Source organism: Haliotis asinina, chromosome 15, assembly GCF_037392515.1.
Source record: "Haliotis asinina isolate JCU_RB_2024 chromosome 15, JCU_Hal_asi_v2, whole genome shotgun sequence".
NCBI lineage: Eukaryota > Metazoa > Mollusca > Gastropoda > Lepetellida > Haliotidae > Haliotis > Haliotis asinina.
This window is the reverse complement of record NC_090294.1, coordinates 5,409,160-5,436,670: the sequence shown is the minus strand read 5'-3', so window position 1 is coordinate 5,436,670 and position 27,511 is coordinate 5,409,160. Positions and strand designations below refer to the sequence as shown.

Below are 27,511 nucleotides of genomic sequence, written 5' to 3'. Positions count from 1 at the left end.
TATGTAATTTCACTCAGCAAGACCAATTTCCGTTTGTTGGGATCCGGAACTCATCATATAATATGCAACACAGAGTTCGCGATAGGACATCTTCTTTTTGCAGAATGTATGACATGAATGATAATTTTAAGCGCAAACACGGCCTTAAAGAACAACTGATCTTATGCTTGCATTATGCAAATTTTATTTATGACTAACAACTTTTGGAACATTTTCACTTGCCCCTCATATTCTCCTGTTGTTTGCTTCTTCCTCGTTTAGTATATTTTCATTGTTCGACACTGCATGTGTTAGTGACGAGGGTCCGTGGGATAGGACACGCCATCTTTTCATGAAAACCTGGTATAACCATTGGTAGATATGTAGCCAACTCAGCGAGTTGGTAACACATTACTTCATTCAGGTAAAACTATTTGTCTAGGGCATCTAGTGGTAAATTATCACATAACTATTAGAAGAGATTCTATTTAGCAGCCACTGCTGCTCAAGCAGGAGCCATTTGTGGAGGTAAAAATTGAAATCAAAGTCAACAGCACTGGGCCAATTAACGACGAAGGCGTGTTGGATATATGACTTCCACAGCTATCGGCCTTTTTCCAGATATATCAAAATTTAAATTAAATTAATTTCTGATATCCGTGAAAGCATGTATTCATATATATATTAAGCATGTATACATATGTAGATACCAATGTAACTAGCCTATTACAACTGGATGTCAGTCTTTATATTCGCACACCTGACTTCATCGTTGAAGTTTGTGCGATCTAGATTGTGTCACATCAATGTTTTTGTTCAACGAAGACCTTGCTGGGTATGATTTAATGAACAAATACGTTACAACAGGAATGCCTCCATCATCACAAGTGGCTCTCCACTCTATATGGCAGGCCTCCATCATCACAAGTGGCTCTCCACTCTATATGGCAGGCAGTCTGCGGTATGTGGGAAGGATCTTTATCTTCCTTGGTTTATCATAGGTCAAATCAATGGCTTTACACTTAATAAGGTAGATGCGTACAACAACAAAACCATTTCAAATATTGATTTTAAAGAAACAGGGGTTTTATGTAAAGTTTTAAGGGTGTCATTTTCACTTGTCTATTGAAAAAGGTGAAATGTGGTTGAACGTCGCACCTCAGAGTATGTCGCTCATATGACGGATAAATTGAAACAAGAAGTGTTTTCTTACAGATTTACATGAAAACAAATGGAATCAACCCTACTCCTGTTTTCCTCTAAACTGGGATTTTGACGGGAATATCCACGACGGACCTCTGTAGCTGCCTGTAAATGTACGTAACATCAGCAATACTTATCCATATTTATGTCTCGTCAAAGAATAAATGGTTATGTCAACGTTGCTTCACTACCATTTCGTGTGTACACGTGTAACGATATATATGCTCACATGTTTAGTTGGACTGAAAAATAGGTAAATATCTTTTGTTATTCAACGCAATGCAGACAATCACGTCGACAGTGAGAAGATCAGTATTCAGGCTTGGTGTACGTATGGCTCATGTCTTCATTTGTATTGCTTTAGTTCCATAAACATAAAGGGAAAAATGATTTCTCCCCTTGTTCTCCTGCATAAAGTTACAGTAGGACAGTAAATGACAGTGAATGCAAAGACATGATCTCAGGTTTGGTTAGATGGTTTTTCGACAAACATCAAACTTGGTGTACGACAATTCAGATTTGTACTTTCTTACCAGGGTTCAGTATGGCCAGCCATATCTTCCATCCTGACGACTGACGTTTATTTGATGGAGTGGTGTTAATAGTGTCGGTGTAGCCTATTGGTGATATGAACCAGACATACTGTCTCTTTCTATTAACTGAACTGTCATAAGTATAAGACATATTGCACTATAAGATTATACTTGCCATTAATAAAGATGTAGTCATTGTATTCATATATTTGAATAAAAACATCAGCAAACAATTTTCGTATTATTAAAAAGAACCAAAATATGGCACACACAAACATTATGCTCTTTCAATAAGAGCAGAAAATCAAACAGAAAATGAAATGTTAAAACAATTTAAAACAATGAATACTGTTTGGTTTAATGTTTCTACCTGCGGACATGACCATGGTTGCCTCATGGGGTAGAACTGTTTTCGGCGTCTTCTCCCTGAATTGCTCACAGGGGGGTGATGAGTCTTTATCAACAACACTTTTAGGGGCATTTAGTGCACGATGATTAAGGCGAAGTCCAGTTAAAACAACTTTGTCACATCTTTTTACGACGACCAGTTATATAAATTGGAATTCCTGAAGTACAGGGTCTGAACATATGTCCTCAGCGCAAACATCCGACATGTCTTGGCATTTCATAGAGATCGATTACTCACGACAGACTGACACATTCAGATTTTCTATGGCAGGCCTAAATTCCAAAATATCAACCTCATTCCTTTAGCGATCCTAACCTAGGAAGACTACATTTTGTCTCATTACTCTGCACAGCATATGATTTGCAAGAGGTTGTGGGGTAGATTATTGGTTAACGCGTTAGCTCGTCACACCGAAGACCCGGATTCGATTCCCCACATGGGTACAATGTGTGAATGCCATTTCTGGTGTCCCCCGCCAGTATACTGTTGAAATATTGCCAAAAGTGGCGTAGAACCCGCTCTGTCAAATGAGCTGCAACCCATGCAATGTCACATGAGGTATGCAATCAAACCCCGCTGTATCGAACTCGTTAGAACCAAGGGAAAAGTTCCCGAAAAGTTGTCCGAGTGTTCGGCACATCCGTGAGCTTAGAAACCAAGTACCAACATGACCGGAGTGCTTGCAACATGGCTTTGTTACAGTAGGCTATACATACGACCAATACGTCTACTGCAGCACTTATAACGAGATTAAACTACACTTGTCAACTAATTTAATCATGTGGATATGCTAATTAGCAGAAACATCCACCAATGATTCCAAACAAGGAAACAAATAGCTAGGACTGGCATATCCCAATACAATTCCAACACAAGAATTCCTTTCAGTGTGGCCGGTGATATGAACCAGTCTACCAAAAACATAAGCAGAGATGTGTTCTGTGTGTAATATAATGAACTTAATGAATCCAGGTTATTTCCTGACTATAACTGACAAGGTAGCAATTGATCATGGGTGTCTAAACTTCCCATGAAACCTTCCCAAGGCAACTGTTGCATTCTCTCAGTTCGTATCTTCCATGGTACTATGGGATTTTGTCTGGCTGCACGAAACTGGCCTTTCTTAGTTTTAGCATGAAATAGAAGCCTATGTTTTTATCTTTTACTCACTATGTCTTAAGAAGATCATATTGAATTCTACTGGGACATGATGGTGGTATTGTTTAATGACATATCTAGTAAATAAACAATAACAGGGATTTAGTTCCGAGTAGTAACTGGAATTAATGACAGGATTCAAAACCTTTCTTTCAGAACGTCAGTGAAGAAAACCTTTCTGGCTTCCAATTATAAGTTACGCTGCAGTACAGGACTGTCCTACACTACAGATGGTAGAATTCGTGTTTTGCAAGAGTGAAATCATGAAGAATCAATACCATAAAAAAACAATACAGAAACACGGTAAATAAATCGGTTGTATTTCTATATAGATCTTGTACTGAAAAGTCGTCTAGATAATTAAGCGTTTTCGTATGGTTTTCCGGTTAAACGATGGACTGATTTGGGTTTGATTGGCCATTTGTGAACCCCGACTTTCGCTACAGGCAGGTATGTATATTTTGACCACAAGAACGCCGTTTTTGTTTATAATGAAAACAATGGAGAACTAATTGGGTAGCTTTGAATATGGACTTCATTCATCAACTTCGGAATTAGTTCATCATCAGAATTTTTTTTTAGTCTTCCAAACCAAATCAAGAGTCTTAACAATGAAATGTCCGATGTACTGACCTGTAAGTAGGTCTGTCTGTATACGACAAAACATGGCTTCCAAAAGACTAAATCTAACCCTGACCTTCAAGGGTCCCACGTAAAAGGTACGAATTTGAATCATCAAATATAAAGAATGACGTTCAGTCACGAAAAATAAAAGCTAAAACAAACTTGAGATTCGTGGATTAATTCATACCAAGCGGGCCCTCATGGAGTTGTGCCCGTCTCCCTGTCACAAAGAACAACAAATCGATGCGACGAAATGTAAAACCTGCCAATTTCAACGATGAAGGTGAGCTTTTCAGGGGAGAGAATCTGTTATAAACTTCCGGTAGTTATGTTTGGCGATCTTCAGCGTGTATAGATCTGCGAAATAGAAGGGATACATTGCCCTCACACCTGAAAACTAAGCTCAGATGTTGAGACTGACAGAATTCTAACTGACTTATTAACTCCCAACCGCGACATAAAGCTGCTTCTGAAGACAGTTTGAATAGATTCGGCAATATGAATAACAGAGAAACTGATCACGGTTGGTATCTACGTGTATATATACTTTACGTGACCAGACAGAATAAGCTTATTCGCTCATGTCAGAAGCAGATTTAATTTCAAGTTGATATGTCTGGAAATACATGTACCAGCCCCAAGTTAAACCAATGGCAACGTGATTACCAGTCTTTTGATAAAAGCTACTGTTATCTGATCTACGTGTTATCTGATCTACGTGTTATCTGATTTCTACGTCTTATTGACGTACATATTGATTTAACTAGGACCCTGGGCATGATTTTACGAAACAAAGTACCAACTGATTATGATTAACATAATTACCGGAGGGCGAAACTAGACCTATGCGCTTGTAGCATGTGTATTTCATCTCGTGTTCTGGTGTCGTATTCTGTACGGTTATTAAATGTCTCGTCTCGAAGTACACTAAACCATAGTCACAGTCACCATGGAGACAGTATTAGCATGAACTATAATACTGTACACACGCATACATACATACACACACACTCATGCATATCATTGTATTTATTGAATTGAAATACTAGTATTTTGAAGAAATGGCAGGGTCAGGATCATACGCCAACCCCCATACAGATACACAAGAAAATGTTATGAAATGTTAAAAAGACAAGATGATAATGCAGACGAGAATTGGGTATCAAAGGTAAGAATGTTGAACATGGTTTCGGCTATGTGTGGACAGCACAAAATGTTAGTAATGTGAAATGTTTTCTTGATAATTTTAAACAGCGCTCCAAAGATATCTATTACCAAGAGTGGCATCAACACGTGGTCCTTTCCGAATCTTTAACATTCTATGCAAGAATAAAGACTGATTCTCTCAAAAATTTAACTAAATGCTGTTGGCTCAAAAGATATACGGAGATGTTTGACAAAGATTCGATCTAATGTACATGATTTCAATATAATAAATTAATTAATTCCTAAAACTCTAAAACTAAAATTCCCAGACACTCTAAAACTGCGTTTGTACTTCCTGTATGACTGAACTAGAAGATAAATTCCATATCACATTCGTGTGTCCTCTCTACAATGAATATCGTGCTAGATGTTTACCTGAATATTGTCGTACACACCCTCGTGTCCAAATGTTTCTTGAATTGATGAAAACATGTGATAACAATAGACCTTTAAAAAAGTGCGTTTGTACTCCGATCGAAACACAAAATAGCTATGAATATATAATCATATCAGTTGTAATAAGATCCATATTTACAGCGTAGCGCATGTCTTTACCTCACTGTTTACACATGTTGTACTGTTGGCCTCATGATCATCTATATGTAATACAGAATCTGAAATCAGTTCGTTGAAGACAAACACATCAAACTGAAACTGAAGAGTCAAAACGATATATTTGATTTAATGTTTCGAACAGACGATGCATACTTAGACTGTCTGATACTCTCATGTGGTGATGTACTCCAGTATATCCTTTTTGGCTTAACCGCACTATATTGAGGCTTGATCCAGTCAAATACTCCAGTCTAGCCCTTGGACTGAAGCGAAGGATCCATTCATATACTCCTGTATAGCCATTGGGCTGAAGCGCAGGATCCATTCATATACTCCTGTATAGCCCTTGGACTGAAGCGCACGAAGATGAAGCCCAATATAACGTAAACGTTCTTCGAGCACTGCATTAGGAGCTTATTTATTATTTACATAGTGGAGACTCAGATTTTGTAACAAACTGAAAGTTACAAAATCGTCTCCAGAACGAAACATCTGCAAATTCGGCAGCATCGACATTAACATGTTGGTCAAAGAAAACTTGTTCATTATGATATTAAACAAAACTGGGCTAATTGCATTTATCATGTATCATTTTCAGCAATGTACGTACCAGAACATTGTGACCCAATACCTACCTGGGCGAGAAATGACTGTATCTTAACATGTTACCATTTATTGCAAACTTTAAAATTAAAACAAAAGCAAATAATTTCGCAAATAACAGCATATGCATTTGTTTATACCAAGAAACACACTGAGTCTACACTCCTGATTGTCAGCCGTCTTTTCAGCTTCTGTCTTAAGCCATGCATGAAGAATGATGACAATAAATCTTTTGGGTAATTATTCTCTCCATGACTTTGCATTAATTAGACGTAAGAGAAATTGGCCTGTAAGATGCTGGTAGAGAGGGGTTTTTTTGCCTTTGGCAATGAATAAGATTGCCAGCACTTATAAAAAATCGGAACAACTTCAAAAGCGGAATCAACCACATGATTTAAAAGGTCAAATTATATGCTCCAGGTGGGGAGTTGTGAGTTTTAGAAATTGTCCCTTGAGCTCATCATGCGCCGTTAGTGTATTTACACCGGAAGACAAATCAGACGTATATTGGGCATACACGCGGCTTCGTTGGATTCCTTGACATCTGGATATCCTCGAAGGATGTTTTCAGAACTGCTTGCATTCTAAACCTGATCTAGCTTTTTCAGTCTGTTGCCAAATATGCCACCCATAGCATGAATGGAGAACTGCTATTTGTGCCACCTCTTACACTGGGTGAAACTGACTACAATAGAGAAGACCTATTCATTACAGAGACAGACGACGAAGAGACATGAGCGTTGTTACACTGCACGGTTTGTAATAATGCATGGGAATTCTGCAGGTAGTTTTCCAAAATCAGACAAAAGCACGACAGTAATGTAGTGGAAGCTGTTTTCTTGCATTGTTGGCCTTTTACCATTCCTGAATCCGCCAGGCTTGGAGACTGAGACTGATCCCTTGAAATCTGATTTATCACAAGTGACGTGTGGACCATTAGATGAGACATTATTTTTCGTGTACCAGTACATGGTTTTCCAGCGTTGTATACACTGATTATTGTCATTTATCTTATCTCTCTAGTGCATCCTTCTCCGTCGTGTTTGTTAACACCGGGATTACCAGTTATTCTGCCTGTAGTGATGTGGATCTACTGACGTAAGATACGGGTTTCAGCTTGGTGTCTAGTTGTACACTCAACAGTTTGATTCCAGTGAGCATGGTTTCACCATGGATCATAGTCACAACACTGAGCCAAGTCTCACCTTGAATGTGTCATACAACTGATCTTAATGTCACCATGGACACGTCATACCACTCTGTTTAGTGACACAATGGATCTGAGTTGTTCTAATATCGATTCGTTTTCCACCGCAGATCCGGGTCTCATCACAGATCAGAATCCTGCAATAACAAACAAATCCAAAGTCAAATTTCAGTCTCAGCACGGATCTGTTGTTCCGTCGATCCGAGTTTTCCATAGTCTTACTTCAGAGCTGTTTACTACCACAGATCGGAGTCTTATCACAAATTGTTGTCTCACCACGGTTCAGAGTCTCAACTCGGATCTGAGGTCTACCATTGAGCTGTGTCTAGCAGTAGATTGTAGTTCCCACTCAGATCAAAGTTTCTTAGTCTCTAAATGGACATGGTTCAGAGTCTCTCCACAGATCGGAGACTGTACAAGGTGCAGAGTCTCTCCACAGATCGGAGTCTGCACAAGGTACAGAGTTTCTCCACAGATCGGGGTCTGCACGTGGATCAGAGTCTCTCCACAGACCGGAGTCTGCACGTGGATCAGAATCTCTCCATAGATCGGAGTCTGAACAAGGTCCAGAGTCTCTCCATGGACCAGAGTCTGCACAAGGTACAGTCTCTCCACAGATCGGAGTCTGCACAAGGTACAGAGTCTCTCCACAGAACCGGAGTCTGCACGTGGATCAGAATCTCTCCACAGATCGGAGTCTGCACAAAGTACAGAGTTTCCCCATAGATCGGAGTCTGTACAAGGAGTCTCTCCATGGACCGGAGTCTATACAGGTTCAGAGTTTCTCCACGGATCGGAGTCTGTAGAAGATTCAAAATCTCTCCACGAAATTGTTTCTACCATGGATCCGAGTTTCCACATCGCTATGTAAGTACTCACTTGATACTATTTGGCTGTGCGTGCAAAGTAACTTGATGTTTAAAAGATGACAAGGAGTATAACTGTATTTCCGACCAGTGTTTGAGCTAGGGATATCGATTGATATGTCGCTAATCCAACAGACTAAAATAGCCTGTCCATATGCTGACGAGAGCTCGCCAATAAAATTGATTAATGTAACTAATTTCGTTAAACCGTCAAAACACAAGAAACAGTATTCGGCAACGCGGAAAAATCTAATTTATTAGAGCTGGTTATTTTTACTGTAGAATAAGTACAAGGTAATAAAGGTTAGAGCTACAAGGATGTTACATTACACAGCAACAACGGAAGCATATATGCTCTCCAGAATAGCTGTGTCTGGGTGGAAGTCAGATGGCGATGTAAAGGTTAACGCACAACTCCCAATATAGCAGCTGTTGACACTTATATCGATTAGATTATGAAAACATTCGGAATCCTTAATCTTGATACAATTACACGATCAATATGAATAATGTCACTACACTCCGTTAACAGCGAACAAGAACTGTGCACTAAAGAGATACCAAGAATCGATTTGGCTCAAAATTTACCGAACCATTAACGACAGAACGTTAATACAGAACGTTGTTTTCGCGGTGAAGAAGCACACAATTTCATAAAAGACCCGAGACAATTTTCATCAAACTTAATTTTCGTATATGCTAAAAGCTCAGTGCTAATGATTGTTGGGGTAGGGAGGTCAAATTCCAAACTTAATAAATATGCATGTAACGACGTAGGTTGAATTTTAGCGACCGAGCACAATTTATAGCTAGGGGTTGATGATGATTTTCATGGCGTTCCATGCACAATGCGAATGACCTTCCCCTCCCAACAAATTAATACACAAAGTGCCCTCTACTCCCTGCTTGCTTGTACAACATCAATGAATTCCAGAACATGTGTACAAAATTGATGACCGTCTCACCCCCTTTACGGCCCCAGAACAAAGCACAATACCCCCAGTCATAAATTATGAACGGTGCAACTGCATGCGTTAAATTCATGCACACACCACCCCTACCACCCCGCCACCTATACACACACACACACATGCGCACGCAAGCACGCACACACACTCACGAACGAACGCACGCAGGCACGCACGTACGAACGCACACACACACACACACACACACACACATTCAAACTGGAGGTATATAGACACAGATATGAAAAATTATCAATACGTTTATTGTTGGATTTGACTCGTGAAGGTCTACCCGGGGTAGAGTAGGCCTTCCGCAACCCATGCTTGCCATACAGGGTGACTTTTCTTGTCGTAAGAGGCGACTAACGGGATCGGGTGGTCAGTTTCGCTGACTTTGTTGACACGATGCTCATGTTGTTGATCACTGGATTGTCTAGAGACTCGATTATTTACAGACCGCCGCCACATAGCTGGAATATTGCTGAGTGCGGCGTAAAACTAAACATACTCACTAACTCACTCACTCATGATTGTTGGATTTGATGTGATTATGAACATTTTCTCCTCCCCGATGACAACAGCAGTTGTAAACAGGTTATTTTACAGCCTCTTCTGATACTACGCTGCATTTTATTTCGATTCAAAATCTCTGTACATCCTCAGATACCAATATAATAAACAACCTTGTGAAATATTGGAAATATGTTTACTCAGCATAGCAGTGTTAGTACAATCGTTTTTTCTACCCATTTTGTATACCCATCTGGAAATTCACCCATCCTATATATCATTTCATATGCTTGCAGTGGTTAGACCAGGGTGTAAAATACTCGGTACTCAGTTACACCAGATAAGGTCTGGATACTGTCAGTGAAAATGTTGTTGATGTATAATTCTAAAGTCATCAAGTGGGAAATATGTCTTCACCTGAAGTCTTGGTATACTTCTCGGATATTTAATACATTAACAACTCTGCGAAACATTTGAAATATGTTTATTCTGTGACACATTGTTAACAGAATGGTCTCCTTGACTTATGGTATGGACAGTCGCACCCCGTTTACTCGGACCCCACATATCCGGAAACCCCGCCTTCCGGACGATTTTATGTGAAACGAAACTTACGTTCATTAATTGTACTCGGTTAACCGGACCTCGCTTCCGGTCCCGGACGGCGAATTTTCAGAGATTTCCAATGAAATTCCCAGAAATTTCCAATGAAAAATGATCCAGTTGTCCGGACGGAGAGATGTGTGCAACGTGCATGTGTGTCACGTCAATACTGTTTACCGCACGACTAGGTGATTTCATTCTTAATCTATTGGAAAGCATTTGGTGTGAATTGATTAATTAGCCATCAAAACACTAGTGACGCGTGTACACATCTGTTACCTCAGCTATATGATGTACCATCCTATATAAACCTATGTTTGGGGGGGTGGTGGTTTGTGATATATTTGATACTCAGTTGATCAGAAAAATGTCTGTGTTAGTGTTACATTATGTAAGCAATGTGAAGCTGTCGAAGGTGATGCTCATATTATATATAACCGGTCACTTTATCTCCATCCTATGTACTCAGATATGTAACATGACTAACAGCCTTGTTGTGTATCTATAACAAGTGTAGTCTCCGAAATACTGCTAGTAAAATTTGCCTCTTTGACACATATTATATACATACCGCGTAACGCATCTATACCATGCACTATTTTGTACTGTAGGTCGAATGGCCTTATATACAAATAAAAATTATATATTATATATACAGATCTAAACTATCTATCTAAACTATCATTTAGACGTCAATTTGGGCGAGAGAAGAATTGGATTCTTCCATTAGTTACTAATACTAATATTTAGGGGGGAAACTGTCACAGAATTAATTTATGAAAAAATGTACTGTTTTATTGCATAACACCCTAAAAAACATAGTAAAACCACAACGATTTTTTTTGTTGCAACTACAGCTCCGTTGCTACCTGTACAAGGAGACTAACGGGATCGGGTGGTCAAGCTCGCTGACTGGTTTGACATATGTCATCGTATCACAACTGTTGCGATCGATGCTCATGATGGATCACTGGTCCAGACACTGGTCCAGACACTGGTCCAGACACTGGATCAGACACTGGTCCAGACACTGGTCCAGACACTGGATCAGACACTGGTCCAGACACTGGTCCAGACACTGGTCCAGACACTGGTCCAGACACTGGATCAGACACTGGTCCAGACACTGGTCCAGACACTGGTCCAGACACTGGTCCAGACACTGGATCAGACACTGGTCCAGACACTGGTCCAGACACTGGTCCAGACACTGGATTAGACACTGGTCCAGACACTGGTCCAGACACCGGTCCAGACACTGGTCCAGACACTGGATCAGACACTGGTCCAGACACTGGTGCAGACACTGGTCCAGACACTGGATCAGACACTGGATCAGACACTGGATCAGACACTGGTCCAGACACTGGTCCAGACACTGGATCAGACACTGGTCCAGACACTGGTCCAGACACTGGATCAGACACTGGTCCAGACACTGGTCCAGACACTGGTTCAGACATGATTATTTACCGACAACTACCATATGGCTGGAATATTGCCGAGTGTAAGGCTAAGTTACAAACAAACATTGATGTTATTTAAGGCCTCGACAGGGCATTACCATCATACTCTACAGACAAACAACGACCTAAAAATAATCCAGGAAGAAAGTTTCCAGGAACGAAAGTGATATCTTTGCAATACTCTTGATTATTGACGGCGTCCAAAAACCAGTGCGACAGAATTAACATGGACTCGATTTCCTCCCAAGGTCACGCCGTTTTTATTAATGAATGAATTCTGTTTGCTGACACCCTCTTGATCAATTGGTGTCATTCCTTACTGCTTACCATAAGCATATCCATTTTTCCATGTAAAACATGGACATTGTACTCGAAGTTTGAATCATGTCAAGATAAGTATTAAAAGTAAGGCAACATATTCATGTGATAACCTAGAAGGTGTGTTCGATATTTCTTAAGGCTCACAATTTCCTACTGTCAGCGCGAAAGGGCTGTTCGGTCACTGTAAATAACTGTAAATAACTGTGCCAACTACAACTGTAACGTAGGTGTGTCTAGCCGCTGCATGGCAATGGCGGTCTGGCTCTGCCAGACGTGACGTCAATAACATTTAGAACGCTGGGCAAGGATCGGAGAGTTAGGTATACAGGAATCAAAGACTATATCTTCTCAAGTCAAGTTAGTGAGGGAATTGAAATGTACTAACGCATCGTCAACGTGTCAGTCATATGGTGACGGGAACACAATTCCTACAACAATGGCAAATACATTTTGACTTTCAGCTTAAATAACGGTACAACAAGGGTACCTCTGATTTGAGTTTTAAACTAGCTATAAAAATACTGTACACGGTATACAGTATAACATATACATGAATGGGTTAGCTTAGCAACGCTGGGACAAAACCCGCTTAGCTTTGCGCGAATACGTCTAAGGATGATGGTGATGTGTTTGAGAGTAGTCAGACATACCACTCGGTTGTGTACTTTATTTCCAGATACCTAACTACTTGTGAACAGCAGACTCTTAAACTGCATTCCCACATAATTGTGTTCATTAATAACACTTTAACATTGTGAAAGACAGTAAGAAAAGAACCTTCACAAAGATTGTTTTATGTGAGTATTAAACGAAGCGTACGTAAAATCTAAATCTTATTAACGTAGTATCGGTCACAAGTACCGATGTGTCATTTGGATATATGATGCATCAGGTTTGAAAGATGTAAAGCATGACAGTTGCAAAGTTCACTAAGAAGCGAAACACATTAATAAGGTCAGTCAAAAGATCTCTGTTGCTAGAATGTACACATTGAGCCTGTACCTTATTTCAGTGTCGTTACAGGAATTCTGGGACAGAGTTGGTTCCATGACAGAGTCATGTACCATTTAGGACGCATCATGGTCCGAGGGTGGCGATATCGACGAACACGTGTTTTCTCCCTTTACTTACGGTGTGGACAACGGACATAGGTCAGACCAACTCTGTACAGTTGAGATAGCGGCTTATATCAACGTTGGTAATGGACACAATGCATTTTTACACATCAGTTAACTATGTACACACACACTCACAACCGCGAACTCACTCACTCAAGTCCGACTCACTCACTCAAACAATCTCGCCGAAAAATCTCTGTTCGAACGCCTTAACAAAGGCTACCCCATCGCCCCACTCTTTGAGGACACGGGAAGTCTGCAGTCTGATTAGCTGGACGCATTTACAAGTTAGTACGAGAGAAATCCTAAACTGATGCATCAGCAAATATTTTGAGCGATGAAAGATATCGATTTGAGCAGTTGTAACTGATGACCTGCAGTAAACGCCGCAAGATTGGTAGATGTCATGAAGAAGTAGTCCTTTATGGCAGTGTCATACATCCATGGACGCTCTTTGTCATACATCCATGGACACTCTTTGTCATACAGTCATGGACGCTCTTTGTCATACAGTCATGGATACCCTTTGTCATACAGTTATCTACACTCTTTGTCATACAGTCATGGATACCCATTGTCATACAGTGATCTACTCTCTTTGTCATATAGTCATGGATACTCTTTGTCATACAGTCATGGATACCCTTTGTCATATAGTCATGGATACTCTTTGTCATACAGCCATGGATACCCTTTGTCATACAGCCATGGATCCTCTTTGTCATACAGTCATGGATACTCTTTGTCATACAGTCATGGATACCCTTTGTCATACAGTCATGGATACTCTTTCTCATACTGTCATGGATACCCTTTGTCATAAAGTCATGGATACTCTTTGTCATACAGTCATGGATACTCTTTGTCATACAGTCATGATACCCTTTGTCATACATTCATGGATGCTCTTTGACATACAGTCATGGATACCCTTTGTCATACAGCCATGGATACTCTTTGTCATACAGTCATGGATACTCTTTGTCATACAGTCATGGATACCCTTTGTCATACAGTCATGGATACTCTTTCTCATACTGTCATGGATACCCTTTGTCATACAGCCATGATCCTCTTTGTCATACAGTCATGGATACTCTTTGTCATACAGTCATGAATACTCTTTGTCATACAGTCATGGATACCCATTGTCATACAGTGATCTACTCTCCTTGTCATACAGTCATGGATACTCTTTGTCATACAGTCATGGATACTCTTTGTCATACAGTCATGATACTCTTTGTCATACAGCCATGGGTACCCTTTGTCATACAGCCATGGATCCTCTTTGTCATACAGTCATGGATACTCTTTGTCATACAGTCATGAATACTCTTTGTCATACAGTCATGGATACCCTTTGTCATACAGTGATCTACTCTCTTTGTCATACAGTCATGGATACCCTTTGTCATACAGTCATGGATACTCTTTGTCATACAGCCATGGATACCCTTCGCCATACAGCCATGGATCCTCTTTGTCATACAGTCATGGATACTCTTTGTCATACAGTCATGGATACTCATTGTCATACAGCCATGGATCCTCTTTGTCATACAGTCATGGATACACTTTGTCATACAGTCATGGATACTCTTTGTCATACAGTCATGGATACCCTTTGTCATACAGTCATGTATACTCTTTGTCATACAGCCATGAATACCCTTTGTCATACAGCCATGGATCCTCTTTGTCATACAGTCATGGATGCTCTTTGTCATACAGTCATGGATACTCTTTGTCACACAGTCATGGATACTCTTTGTCACATAGTCATTAATATTCCATGTTATGCAGTCATAGTCACTCGTTCTTATACAGTAATGCATATCTGATAATTCACGTCGTACAACTAATAATTGCTGTTGAACATATGGTGAAGCACTCTCCAGTCAACAAAGACATGGACCCATTTCAAGTAACGGTATCGTCAATGCAAGAAAACAACCAGTCTCGACTATCCAACAGAACATTCCATTGGACGTGAACGTCTAAAGCACACAATAACACAGGTTACAGACTGAAAGGCTAGCTGGAGTAAATTGCAGTCTAGAGTCCTGATTTTCCTGACTGGAAAATCACTGTATTTTCATGACAGAAGCTTTCTCAAACGTCGCCACCAGTTGAGTAATTTAAATCTGTGTCCGACAGCAGGGGCAGGCTGCACAGGACTCATTGCAATATTACTTTATATTCAATAGAACAGGTCAAACTGAAACGTATGTAACAGAGTACTCAGAATACAGATATTCAGTGAGATGTCCTGAAAGCGGAAGTGACAGTGTGATAGTGTCTTCCTGTAAAGCTATAAACACCTCATGTCTTCCCACTGGGAACTCCAGGCGTGCTGAGTCTCCATGGAGAAATATATCGATGTGTTTCCATATCTTGTTCATCTATCTTACCACCGTTTGTATTACTTGATTATGCAAATAACACACCGTCGTTGCACCTGAACACATTTGGGTCAAGGTCTTAAATTGATATGTGTAGTCTGTTTCCAGTGAAAACGTACTGATGAATTTAACTTTAAACAAAAAAGTACACCACATAACGTGAAATTATGATTGTAAATCCTCATAATTTTACATTGCCAGTTGAAGATTTATGTCTCAGAACATTATCAACTTAGGATAAAAGTTGTTTAACAACAGCATTGATCAACACAAGCTGACGCAGTACTTACTGTAGCATTATTCATTAGTCAACCATCTGATATACGCCTAACTCTCATGATATCTTAGTTTATAAATATTTCCTGATATGCAAAGAGCACCTCAATCAGTTGGATGGAATTCATACAAGCTGATCGATGTCGGACGTCAGTTGCGTGTAAATAAGCAGGCATATTCCCCCACCCCCCACTGACGTGTATCGCCACCGGACCGTGACACGTCTCACAAAATGTGTGTTACTACCAGGAAGACATGTAACTGTGCGCTCGATACTCATACATGGACAGTTATGGACAATTTGTGAAAATGTTTAAATGCAAGGTAGGTGCATGAAATGTGTGTTTTGTTAGACTGGGCTACAGGGCTGCTCCACGTCGCATCTGCTGCCTCGTACCCAGGTCAAGTGACATTGCCATGACAGCAGTGTCACCTGTTATGCCAGACTTATATCAGAATATCAAAGGTAAACAGATGGTTTGCACCGACAAGCTGTGCAGAACATCCATCTGCTCATCTTCGATAGCGTACGTGGACTTATCTGTATATACTGAAACCTCGCTAAACCGGATGGGGATAGCGGGTTTACAAATACTGTTCATGTGAATATTGGTCATTTGATTGTTAATGTTTTGATGTTGTTTAAATGAGGATTGTCTTTATTAGGTTGTCGAGGGAAAACTAAAGCAATTGTGTAGACGATGTTTCCAATTAGCATACAGTGAATCTGTGAGATGAAAGTGTATATATTCTATATTTAAAACGTCAGCTATGACTACATTATATAATAACATTACAATAGCAAAACTATGACTCATGACTCATTACAGTCATGTTTAATGTCTACCGCTTGCACAGTATGTTCAACGCCGATTCATTCATATCTTGATCGGGTTAGAGTGACCTAAGAATATAAACGCAATAAAGAAAAATGATTATTATGTCCAGTTGGGAATAAATTTGTAAGTGTCTGTGCAATCCTTCCCCATCAATAATAGTCATATATTTCATTACGGAGTGTGCTTGTTACCATCTATCGATTGTCGGTGTGTTGTCCGCCCTCGGCACAACAATCATGCGGACATTGATCGCAGCGCCTTCCGCGTCAGGGCGACAATACACCAGGCACACGTGCTTGTTTTTGAGAAAACGAACAAGGTTAGACGTAAAGCTGTGCCATGTGATACCAATGTCGATCAGTAGGAACCTCTGTATTGTCAGTTGTCATTCGTTGTATGATAAATATATTCATTTCACAATTTTTATTATTATAATTACAAAAAAATATGAAATTACAATGCAATTAATTATACATGTAGCAATCGTAATAATAACTGAAACTAATTTCGTTTAAAATTTATAAATTTTCTGAATGGTTAATACAGCTGATAAGTGTGATCATATGGTGTCTGAAAGGCAAAATGGAAAGAGCGCTTCATAACGTCTTTGCTTTGCAAATTGCATTATATATATGTAAAAGGGTGACTGCAAATGTCACAGAAACGTGTGTGATGAACACGGACATTGTGTGGCATATTTTGAATGCGTTTTCGTAATGTTTGCGTTCCGCAATTTCAAAACATTTTAGGTGGTTATATGACCAAACTTCTGTCCAGTCAAGCATGGGGATTAGAAGTTATGTATTCCATATCAGTACATTACAGTACTAAACTTGTACGACGATCACGTTGACTTAGTACCGTAGCTATAATACCGTGAACATCCGGGTTAGGGTTGGTCTTCAGCCGCCAGTGCTTGTCGTAACAATTTCTGCTGTTGAACCTGACCGATGTTTATGTTGGGCGTAAGTCCTATTGATATCCTTCAGTTTCTTGTACTGATATACCCACCTGAACGAGAATTAACAAGTCAGTGAAACCGCTTCACCCGTATCATATACAGATGTACCATGAATATAGATGTAAAATATGTAGAATGTAGAGAAAACACTCTCCAGGAGCAAGAGACCTGACTCCAATAATACAAAAAAACATAATGTTTATCAATCATGGGCGCCTTCCTATCTACGCTGAAAATGTCCTTCCTACGAATATTACAAAGAGCATCATCTTGCTCAAAGATGTTTGATCAGGGTCACAACATTTTGAAGGCCTCACTAAGCACTTTACCCTGATTAGAATATTGTAGACGTGTGGAGGACGCTTCAACATGTGCCGCTGCCGTGACAACAATTATGCCAGTTCTTCTTTTGACTTTCTTTAATAACACTTTGAGAACACACATGTGTTTCATTTTAATGCAATGAGTGTGCACGTGTGTGTGACCGTGCGCTTGAGCGTGTATGGGGAAAGAAGGAGAAGAGACAAGAAAGAATTGGCTTAAGACAAGAAATTCTCTTTCTTTCTCTTTCTCTCTCTCTCTCTCTCTCTCTCTCTCTCTCTGTCTCTCTCTCTCTCTCTCCAGGTATAAATCAGCAAACAAGACAATCCAGCCATGACGATGTGTGTCAGTGAGTGAGTGAGTGAGTTAAAATGTAAAGTCACTTAAGCGTCCATTCGTCCTATGGGTAGCTATATATGAAACCTATTTCTAGCGTTCTCCGCCATGGTATTACTGGCGTGAAATTAAACTCATTCACTCACCACTGTCATACCCATCCACCTTAATGAGACAGAAGTGACGCATTTACCACACTGGTCAAACCCACGCTCCCTTCCCGATCAGCAGATCATGAAACAACTAAGGGACGTAACTAGGCACTACGATTACATAGGCCATCTGGGCAAAGGCCGCCTGAAGTTTCGCAGATGTCAGCTATTATTCTTAATATCCACAGTAAAGTGACTTATTACTTGTATCGACAGCACATTGTGTTACTGAATCATTCTCATCGAGAGTCGACTTGATGCTTTTATCGATTTTAATCGTCATAAAGCTGACACTCAAAGCGCCCTCCGTCAACACCTTACGCACTACAGTCTGAACAACATAATACATAGTTCCTATTGTCAAATGGCATAGTTTATCAAAGGAACTTAATAACATACATCAGATACATTCTATTAGCTCGCCATTGATCAGTCCACTTAGCTTGGGTCGATAACGGCCTCAATTTGCGGTCCATTACAATGTTGCACGGCACATGTGTTTATAACTGGTGCCACATGTAACTTTCCGACAGTTGAACTGGAAACACTGCCACATCTGCAGACAGGTAGGCAATGACTTTCTAACTTTAAGTCTCAAACATCAGTGTTTACGGCAGTTGGGCAAATATAGAAATAATATTTCATCATTAACGATGTTAAGTTTATGCACTTCTCCAGGTAAAGTAATTGATGAAGTAGTCCATTATTCACACATTACCGTTTTCTAAGGTGTACCCTCTCAAATATCCAGCTTTAGGATACAAAGAGACAGCTGGCTATTCTGGAGGTCTCGGTAAGACAAAGTCATATTAAACTTTTTCTGTAAATCCCAGCATATTAAAAGGAGATGTTTTATTTATGCAATATGTTAGAGAGAAAGACAAAAACGTTTGTCAGTGCGAATATGTCAGTGAATGTGACTACGTTAATTTTATGTACATAGAGAGAGACATATAATAGATAAAGGCAGAGATAGATACAGACACAGCTGAAAAGTAAAGATAGATACGGGTTTATTATACACATAAAACTAATTATGAGGTAAAGGTAGATACAGATAAAGCCACTCCCAGATAGATGTAGATGCAGGCAGAGGTTTACACAGGTAAAACTAGATAAAGGGTACACATAGATACACTTAAAGCTAATCTGGGTAGAAGTAGAGGCATTTACAACTAAATTAAATAGAGGTAGATCCACGTACAGGTTTATACATGTTAACGTAAATAGAAGGTTGAGGTAGATACAGGTAAGACCACTCCCGTGTAGCTACAGATACGACTAAATTAGGTTGAGGTGGATTGAGGTAGAGACAGATACAGTTGAAAGTATCGATTAGGTGCCTGACTTCGAGGGTGTAGGTTTGAACCCCGGATGGGACTCAACTCAAACATAGAACTAGAATTTGTACTTTACCAAGAAAGTGTAATCCCAAATATAACATATGTTACACAGTTAAAAGTACTTCAGGTTGATACAGGTACGACTATATTAGGTAAGGATATATGCAGGTAACCCTTGATAAAAGTACATGTAAATAATCTGAGAAAGAAAACCAATTTGTCACATTTGCAATTTAACCTTAATCTCATCATTGTTGTCATTGTATAGCGAGATTGTAGTGCACGGTGTCGCGGTGCTAATGGCGGGTAGCAGCTGTAGACGCTACAGGTGGACTGCACTTGGGCCTACTGCTAGCTTTGTAGATGTTGATGAGGCTCAGGATATTTCGTTCACGTCGAGTGACGTCACGGTTTTGACACTGATTCATGCGTTTGCTCTGTGCGTTAGAAGTTGATGTCGTCGTACCTGTGACATTGTGCAAACTGTCACGTGGTTTCTAGACAAGGTTTCAGTGCAGTTCATCATATGAGACAATTATAAAGTCAAATTTATAAACAATTAATTATTAAACCTTAGTCATGACTCTTTTCTTCCGCTTAAGCAGACATGCATTAACCACACAGTTAAACAGAGAATGGACTCCAGTCTCGGCGTTTGTGCGACGTGCAGGGAATAGTAGGCTTCGCTCAGACTGCACAAGATTACAGGTACGCACGAGTTCCTGTTTTTGTAACTATATTTACCTAGCCACGATAATGCAATATGTAAATGTGCGTATATATGTGTTTTAACCAGTTAGGTGCAGAGAAAATTCTACAACACTATCTCATTCAAAATTCCAACCACGTAGTTCAACAACTATAACTAATACGGGTCATACGTAAACTTCACCCTTAGTTGAGGCCTTTGCTTCGAAAGCAGTAGGGTGTCGGAAATAGCTAACATTTCATAAAAAGGAGCAGAAGATTGCTTTTGGCAAGTCTTAATGGAAAAATAAACTCTAAGAAACTAGCATGTGTGCTTACACGTATTCGCTCTTCTGCCGCGAATCTACACTTAAAGCATACCTAGAATCTCTTTTAGTCAAACATTTCCAAGTATCGCTTGTGCGTGGAGTGGTAATATCATTAAGAGATCGATAAAGCGTCTCTTTATTATTTTTGTTAACATTGTTTATTTGGTTTTTTGTATTCAATACCGAAACAAATATGGTCTACAGATCCGAGTTTGCATGTTATATAATTATCGGTACACTCATATCAACCTAAAACATCACATTATTAGTAAAATATTGCATCGTACATACTTAATTAAACGTTATTTTGCAAATTGTTGTGAAAATCTGCAGGTGTTTGTATATATCGCATGTGTGTGTGTGTCTGTGTGCGTGCGTGAATGCCTTGGATTGATCTCCAACTGGACCGTATGTAGTATCCGTATCTACCTCCAAATGTATCTACCACAAAGTGTATCTATCGACACCTATAGTATCTTCATCAACTTCTACCTGCAGGTACTTGTAGCTATTATGCCTGTAGTGTCACAGTATCACCAACTGAATTTCCCCTAATTAGGTGCAGTTGTGCCCCTATCTAGGTTGTGCCAGTATGTGAAGGTAAAGGTCAAGGTTATATATATAACAAACAACGTCTTTTTTCAAGTAACATCATACTGACAAGCAAGATATTTATGTCTGATATATCTGATGGTGAATACCTGTGTCTATGCTAAAACAGCGCTGACCTGGATGTAAACACATGTAGCCATGAGTCACAAGGAAGAACTGTCATATGTTTCATTGCCTAATCCTAATTTGGATCTCAACCTACTCTTCAAGGGATCACGCGATAGGTGGACACCTATCCTTCCTAGATACATGAACAAAATAACAAGGACATTTGAAATGTTTTTATAGTATTGAAAAGTAAACTAAATATGTTAGGGAGAATTCAGCGTACTTCCTATCAATAATACCTTTCTTCACGGAAATTTGTTGGTGTTAACAGGCAAGACCATCCCCCAACCCCATGCAACACCACCCCCCAAACCCCCAACATGCACCAATACACATCAAATCACAAAACACCACACCGCACACACCGATAAATCCACAACGTACGTACGTACACACACACACACACACACACACACACACACACACACACACACACACACACACACACACACACACACACACACACACACACACACACACACACACACACACACACACACACACACACACACACACACACACACACACACACACACACACACACACACACACACACACACACACACACACACACACACACACACACACACACACACACACACACACACACACACACACACACACACACACACACACACACGACATCCATTTTAAATGTGAGAAGTTCCCAGGGACACCTTTCACTTTTACTTTTAATATCAGCAAATTATTACGATGTGTGATTTTGATTTTGTTTTAATGTGAAAAACGGCAAAAATTGTATTTGACTATATTTCATCATACAAGTAGTACGAGAGTACATGATAGGGCAGTGAGTGAGACAGGACTGAACCTTTCTTTGATCATTTGTTTACTCAGGGGTGTAAATGCGACACAAACGACTTTGCTGCAACTTGATAAAATCTTTGCAGACAACCGTAGATAAATTCGGCACGACCGAGTCAGTGAATACAGTAAACGGATAATAGTATGCAAAGTGTAAGAGGCACACCCAAAACGGGTTATTCCCATGCATATCTGCATCCTGTTTGAGTATTTGTGAGGTCATAAGCTTCAGAGGGAGGTACGTGACACGGTTGCTCTGACCCGATATCAATTCAAGATTCATGACTCATCGCCACAAAATGTTTATAAGTGAACAGTTAGCCCCGATTATCTGGATGTAACTCCACTGGGCATTCAAGACGACATAATGAATCTGATGATTAGAAGGATGGATTATTGAAAGCTATTGCTAACACCAGCTTGGCAAAAAGGTCAATTACGTATCAGGAATTTCGACTATGTTTGGGTGCCTTTGGGTAGCCTTGTTTTTTGGCATACCGACTACCAGATTTCTGATCCCAGAATGACTACAGAATTTGTGCCAGAGGTAGTTTCCTCTTGCATAAAAAGACGGTGGGGTAGCCACTGAATTATGTGTTTTTATTGTGTATATTTCATTATGTACAAGGTGAGGTATGATCACATACCATTGTACTGCCTCGCCATTTTTATGTTCTTGTACCTTAAGGGCTTATTTCAGTCCGTATCTGGTGTTTAACTTAATATACGCGGAGCATACTAGACTAACACTGAGACCCTGAATAACAAATAGACCCATTTAAATGAAAAGGAGCCCCAGTGAGTTAGGAGATTAAGAGCCTGAACCTGGGGAAATTCGGGATTTGTGTTGCCGGGGAGGGGGGGGAGGATAATATGTGAGACAGACTACAAACATTTACATTGTTCAAGAGTGAGTGAGTGAGTGAGTTTTGTTTCCGCCACACTCAGCATTATTCCAGCTATAGGGCGGCAGTCTGTACATAATAGAGTCTGGACCAGACAGTCCAGTGATCAACAACATGATCATCGATCTGCACAACCGGGACACGATGACATGTGTAAACCAAGTCAGAGAGTCTAACCACCCAATCCCGTTAGTCGTCTCTTACGACAAGCACAGTCGCCTTTTATGGCAAGCATGGGTTGCTGAAGACCTGTTCTACCCCGGATTTTCACGGATCACACATTGTTCAAGAAAGGTTTCCAGTAAGTAATAAGGGCTTCTAAGTTTCTGCATCTGTTTCAGGTAAGCTATGGAATATTACAGATACTTGGTAGCATGGACCATTCTGCTGCTGTGGATCTACCCTGCGATTGGTCAGTATAAGTACACACTGATACACATATGAATGAATAGCAATGAATAGAATCCTTATCGAATCAACTTTTTCTCTATGGAGACTTTTTGAAAACTCTTCAAAGAATATTCGCAGTACATAAACTGAAGTATGTTATTTTTTCATACAGGTCAAGACATTTGCACAAGCACATCATTCTATCTTCATCGAAATAACACAATCTGCCCCAATCGGGGCGACGTGGACATCTTCCTGAAGTATGGGTTTCAACCTGATGCTGTCCCGAGGGATCTGTCCGGCTATGTTCCCCGTCTGCTCCATGAGGACTCCGTCGTCCACCACGTAGACAGTAATAAGGCCTTTGTCATGGTTGGCAGCGGCCATGAGGGCGTGGTGTACAGAGCAGAGATTAAGGATTCCAGAACACCCATCATTGTCAAGACATTGATGAACAAGAACTTTCATCAAATCTTCCACGAGGCACGGATTCTGACCTACCTAGATGACGTTCCTTTCGTTCCAGACGTTGTTGGTCTTCTGCCAACTGGACCGAGTATGAATAACTTGTCAATAGTGTCAGAGTATATAAAAAATAGTTCTACAATTGGCGTGTGGTTCAACAATTCCCATAAAGTCAGTGGCTGCCAGTGGTTAAACATTTCCTATCAAATAGCAGGTGGGCTGAGACACATAAACGAAAAGTATGTTCTCCATAACGATCTTCACCACAAAAATATCCTCATCCAATGGAGAGGGTCGGACCCAAAGGTTTACTTCATTGACTTCGGGGACTCTACGTTCCGACATGGTAGAGCTGTTAAGAACTTCAACCCATATGACAACAAATCTCGTCACATTTACCTCCCACCGGAAGTGTCTTACGACCAGTCAACTCCAGCAAGTGATATATATAGCGCTGGTCAAAACATCCAAACTATTGGGCGTCTGGCTAAAATAGACAAGCTTATTTACCTGGCGTCTGAGTGCATGAAAAAGGATTCGGACTCCAGAATATCCGTGAGGGTCCTTGAGGAGGCTCTCCTCGATCTTCTACGGAAATCCTGCCCATTATCTCCCGATAGCTCAAAGCAAAGACATTCACATACTCATCAACCCTGCAGTGGGAAACACCGCGCTTTTCATCATCTGTCATTACCCATCTTGTTACTAAAGGACTTTACAATTTATAAAAGACCTATGATATTCCAAGGTTGGCATCTAGCGAGATATAATCCTACAAAGGAGGCAGTAGTGATTCGAACGTTTAAAAGGGTAAGCTTTAGATATATTCGTCATTGTGCGAGAGTGAGCTTGTATTTGAATGACACGAGTTATGTACCTTTGTTCAAGGGCGTTGTATTTATGGGGCCTTTGTTGGCTGACATGGCGCTGGTGCACAAGGGTGTGAGTGAAAGTGTTACGCTGTCAAACGTTGTCCACGACCGAAATTCTTTCAATGAAGTTCAGAGAGTAAACTTGCTGAGGGAGGTTGCAAAAGCACTCGTTGTGTTTAATCAAAGACATCTTGGGTGTACCCGCTTGCACACAGACGACATTCTTATAAACTTTGTAAATAACAGACCCTCAATCAAATTTATCAGTCTTGGTCGAATACACTATGGACGAAATCCCAAGGTCAAGTATAAATTAACCAGAAAACCGAGATATATTGGAGGAAGGAGCCATCGCTATCGCAACCGAATCCGGTTTTCTAGCATGATACAGCAATTGCTTCCTGAATTCTACGACCAACTGAACGAACAGAGCTCAGCAAATGCGTCATCTCAGATAGCCATGGATATCAATTCTGTCTCCGATTGGATGTTTTCTATTAGCTAATGTTACCGATCTCTGTGTACACGCATGTGCATGGCTATCTTACCTCCTGTTGTTGAACATTAGACGTGGAATATTACTGTGTCATGTGTTCCGGGTTCGATTCCCTAACTGGTTCGATTCCCCAACGGGTACCATACGTGAAGCCCATTTCTGGTGTCCCCTGCCGTGACACTGATGGAATGTTGCTAAACTCACTCACTCAGTAGAATGTAATTATCATAATACTCCTCATGCGTACATCCTCCGGTCGAATCTTCCATCGTGCATGTGAAGTAACCAACTGATGAAAATCGATAAACCTGGCAACCGGGCTGTCATATGTATTTCCAACCTGCAAAAGGCACGCCATCCTCCATGAAGGTCATGGCTAAAGATTTAAAATTTCTGTCCATTTCTTTGTGACTTTTAAGGTTCAAGGGCTGAAGGAGAAACACGGAGGTCAAATGTCAAGCCTTACGTAGCCTTCGTTTTGTAGCCGGATTTGTGGGAACTGTGTTGTAAAATGACAAACAGACGAATCCACCAACCACAGTTGCCCTCACAACATTATATATTCGATGGTATCGATGATATTATGAACAACGTCCCATGCCGCCAAGATATGATGGCTTTCAATCACCCAAGTCGCCTTGGTGTTGCCTCTTACGACAAGCATAATGAGCGGACACCCCTCTAGAAGAGATTGAACTTCAACTGTCTTTTGTTTTGGTCAGTATGTCCTATCACCGAGCCTTGCCGACCTCGCACAACACTTGTTAATCTGCATCATCCGCAATTTTGTTTCATCCTCTTCAAGAAACAGTTTGAAGATAATCTAATTTGGAACATTGGATTATATCTCGTTGTTTTCGTTGAAAATACTTTTTATCCTACAACCATATGTTATTTTGTTTTATTTCATATTTTGTTTGAATTCAAACCCGGAGGGCGGGTGACCTTGTCTAACACGATGCTCTGGTTTTCTGTGAAGAACGGTGCGAGAAACTTTGTAGGTTCGAATCCAAAATTGTGCCCGATCATACGTCTGTACATGGTTGTAGCTGTCATCAAGCTGGTGAATGTCTAACAGTCACAAACAACAACAACAACAAATCGTGGATTACCAATTTATTTACAACCCACTGTGCATGTAACTCTCATACATGTCACAACAATCACGTTTCACTCTCACACACACACCCTCACACACCCGTTTGCATGACGGCAACTCAGACTTTAATTACTTCCTTCTACTATTGCCGGAATATTGCCAAAAGCGGCGTAAAACTATACTCACTCACTCACCCACTTCTATTTCAAATGAAGCTGATAATCAGTAAGATGGAATATCACCTCAACTGTCTACAGTTCTCCAATCGGAGTCCAAAAACTAGTTATAGCACCTCCACAATCTCCCCTCAGGCTGATACCCCGCAGTTTGCCTGAACAATAGATCAAACACACGAGTTACCTCCCTTCAACTACAGACCACGTTCACATTGTTCGAGAAGAGACCTGCACGCACGATCAATCTAGTTACCTCAGATTTGCGAAGGCAAACCTGAGACAATTTCCTCGAAGAAAGATTTCATCCTGTTTGTATTTATTTAAATTGTTGGAAATGAGTAGTAACATGATTAATGTGTGCTAAAAATATTAAAATGTCTCAATACGCAAAGAGAGGTTATTCCATTGGGGTTCTGGAGAACAGTTTCGCGTTATACCGACAAATGTGGTAGTTACCTCCCCTCAACTGCACATCACATTCCAAACAGTCAAGACGGTTGCGTTTCACCTTGCTGTTGAAATCTGTTTGATTATGTGACGTATAATTTAGACAGGGGTGCAGTCAGCAATTTGTTTTGTATTCTC

The 27,511-nt window shown here is 40.3% G+C and overlaps 2 protein-coding genes across 4 annotated transcripts; one reads left to right on the top strand and one right to left on the bottom strand.

The window, feature by feature from the left end:
• Window positions 1–11,391: 11,391 nt before the first annotated feature.
• Window positions 11,392–12,232, bottom strand: LOC137266196 (uncharacterized). The gene is made up of 2 exons (XM_067801701.1): window positions 12,218–12,232; window positions 11,392–11,874 (listed from the first exon to the last, which is right to left on the bottom strand). The coding sequence occupies exons 1-2, from the start codon at window positions 12,230–12,232 to the stop codon at window positions 11,392–11,394; spliced, it is 498 nt and encodes a 165-aa protein (XP_067657802.1).
• A 4,040-nt stretch (window positions 12,233–16,272) lies between these two features.
• Window positions 16,273–27,317, top strand: LOC137266000 (uncharacterized). Of its 3 annotated transcripts, none has more exons than XM_067801499.1 (3): window positions 16,273–16,334; window positions 23,770–23,840; window positions 23,991–27,311. In XM_067801499.1, exons 2-3 carry the CDS (start codon window positions 23,777–23,779, stop codon window positions 25,658–25,660), a joined length of 1,734 nt encoding a protein of 577 aa, XP_067657600.1. In that variant the 5' UTR covers window positions 16,273–16,334; window positions 23,770–23,776; the 3' UTR covers window positions 25,661–27,311. The 3 variants fall into 3 exon arrangements, with proteins under 3 accessions (XP_067657600.1, XP_067657599.1, XP_067657598.1); XM_067801498.1 differs by lacking the exon at window positions 16,273–16,334 and adding an exon at window positions 19,112–19,185 and having other exon boundaries at window positions 23,991–27,317; XM_067801497.1 differs by lacking the exon at window positions 16,273–16,334 and adding an exon at window positions 20,568–20,670.
• Window positions 27,318–27,511: the final 194 nt, after the last annotated feature.

What these genes read in the sequence shown, in the direction of transcription:
- LOC137266000 (XM_067801498.1), top strand. Translation starts at nt 23,777, where the DNA reads ATGGAATATTACAGATACTTGGTAGCATGGACCATTCTGCTGCTGTGG. An exon ending in GTGGATCTACCCTGCGATTG is followed by an intron (nt 23,841 to 23,990) that starts GTCAGTATAAGT and finishes TTTTTCATACAG; the next exon opens with GTCAAGACATTTGCACAAGC.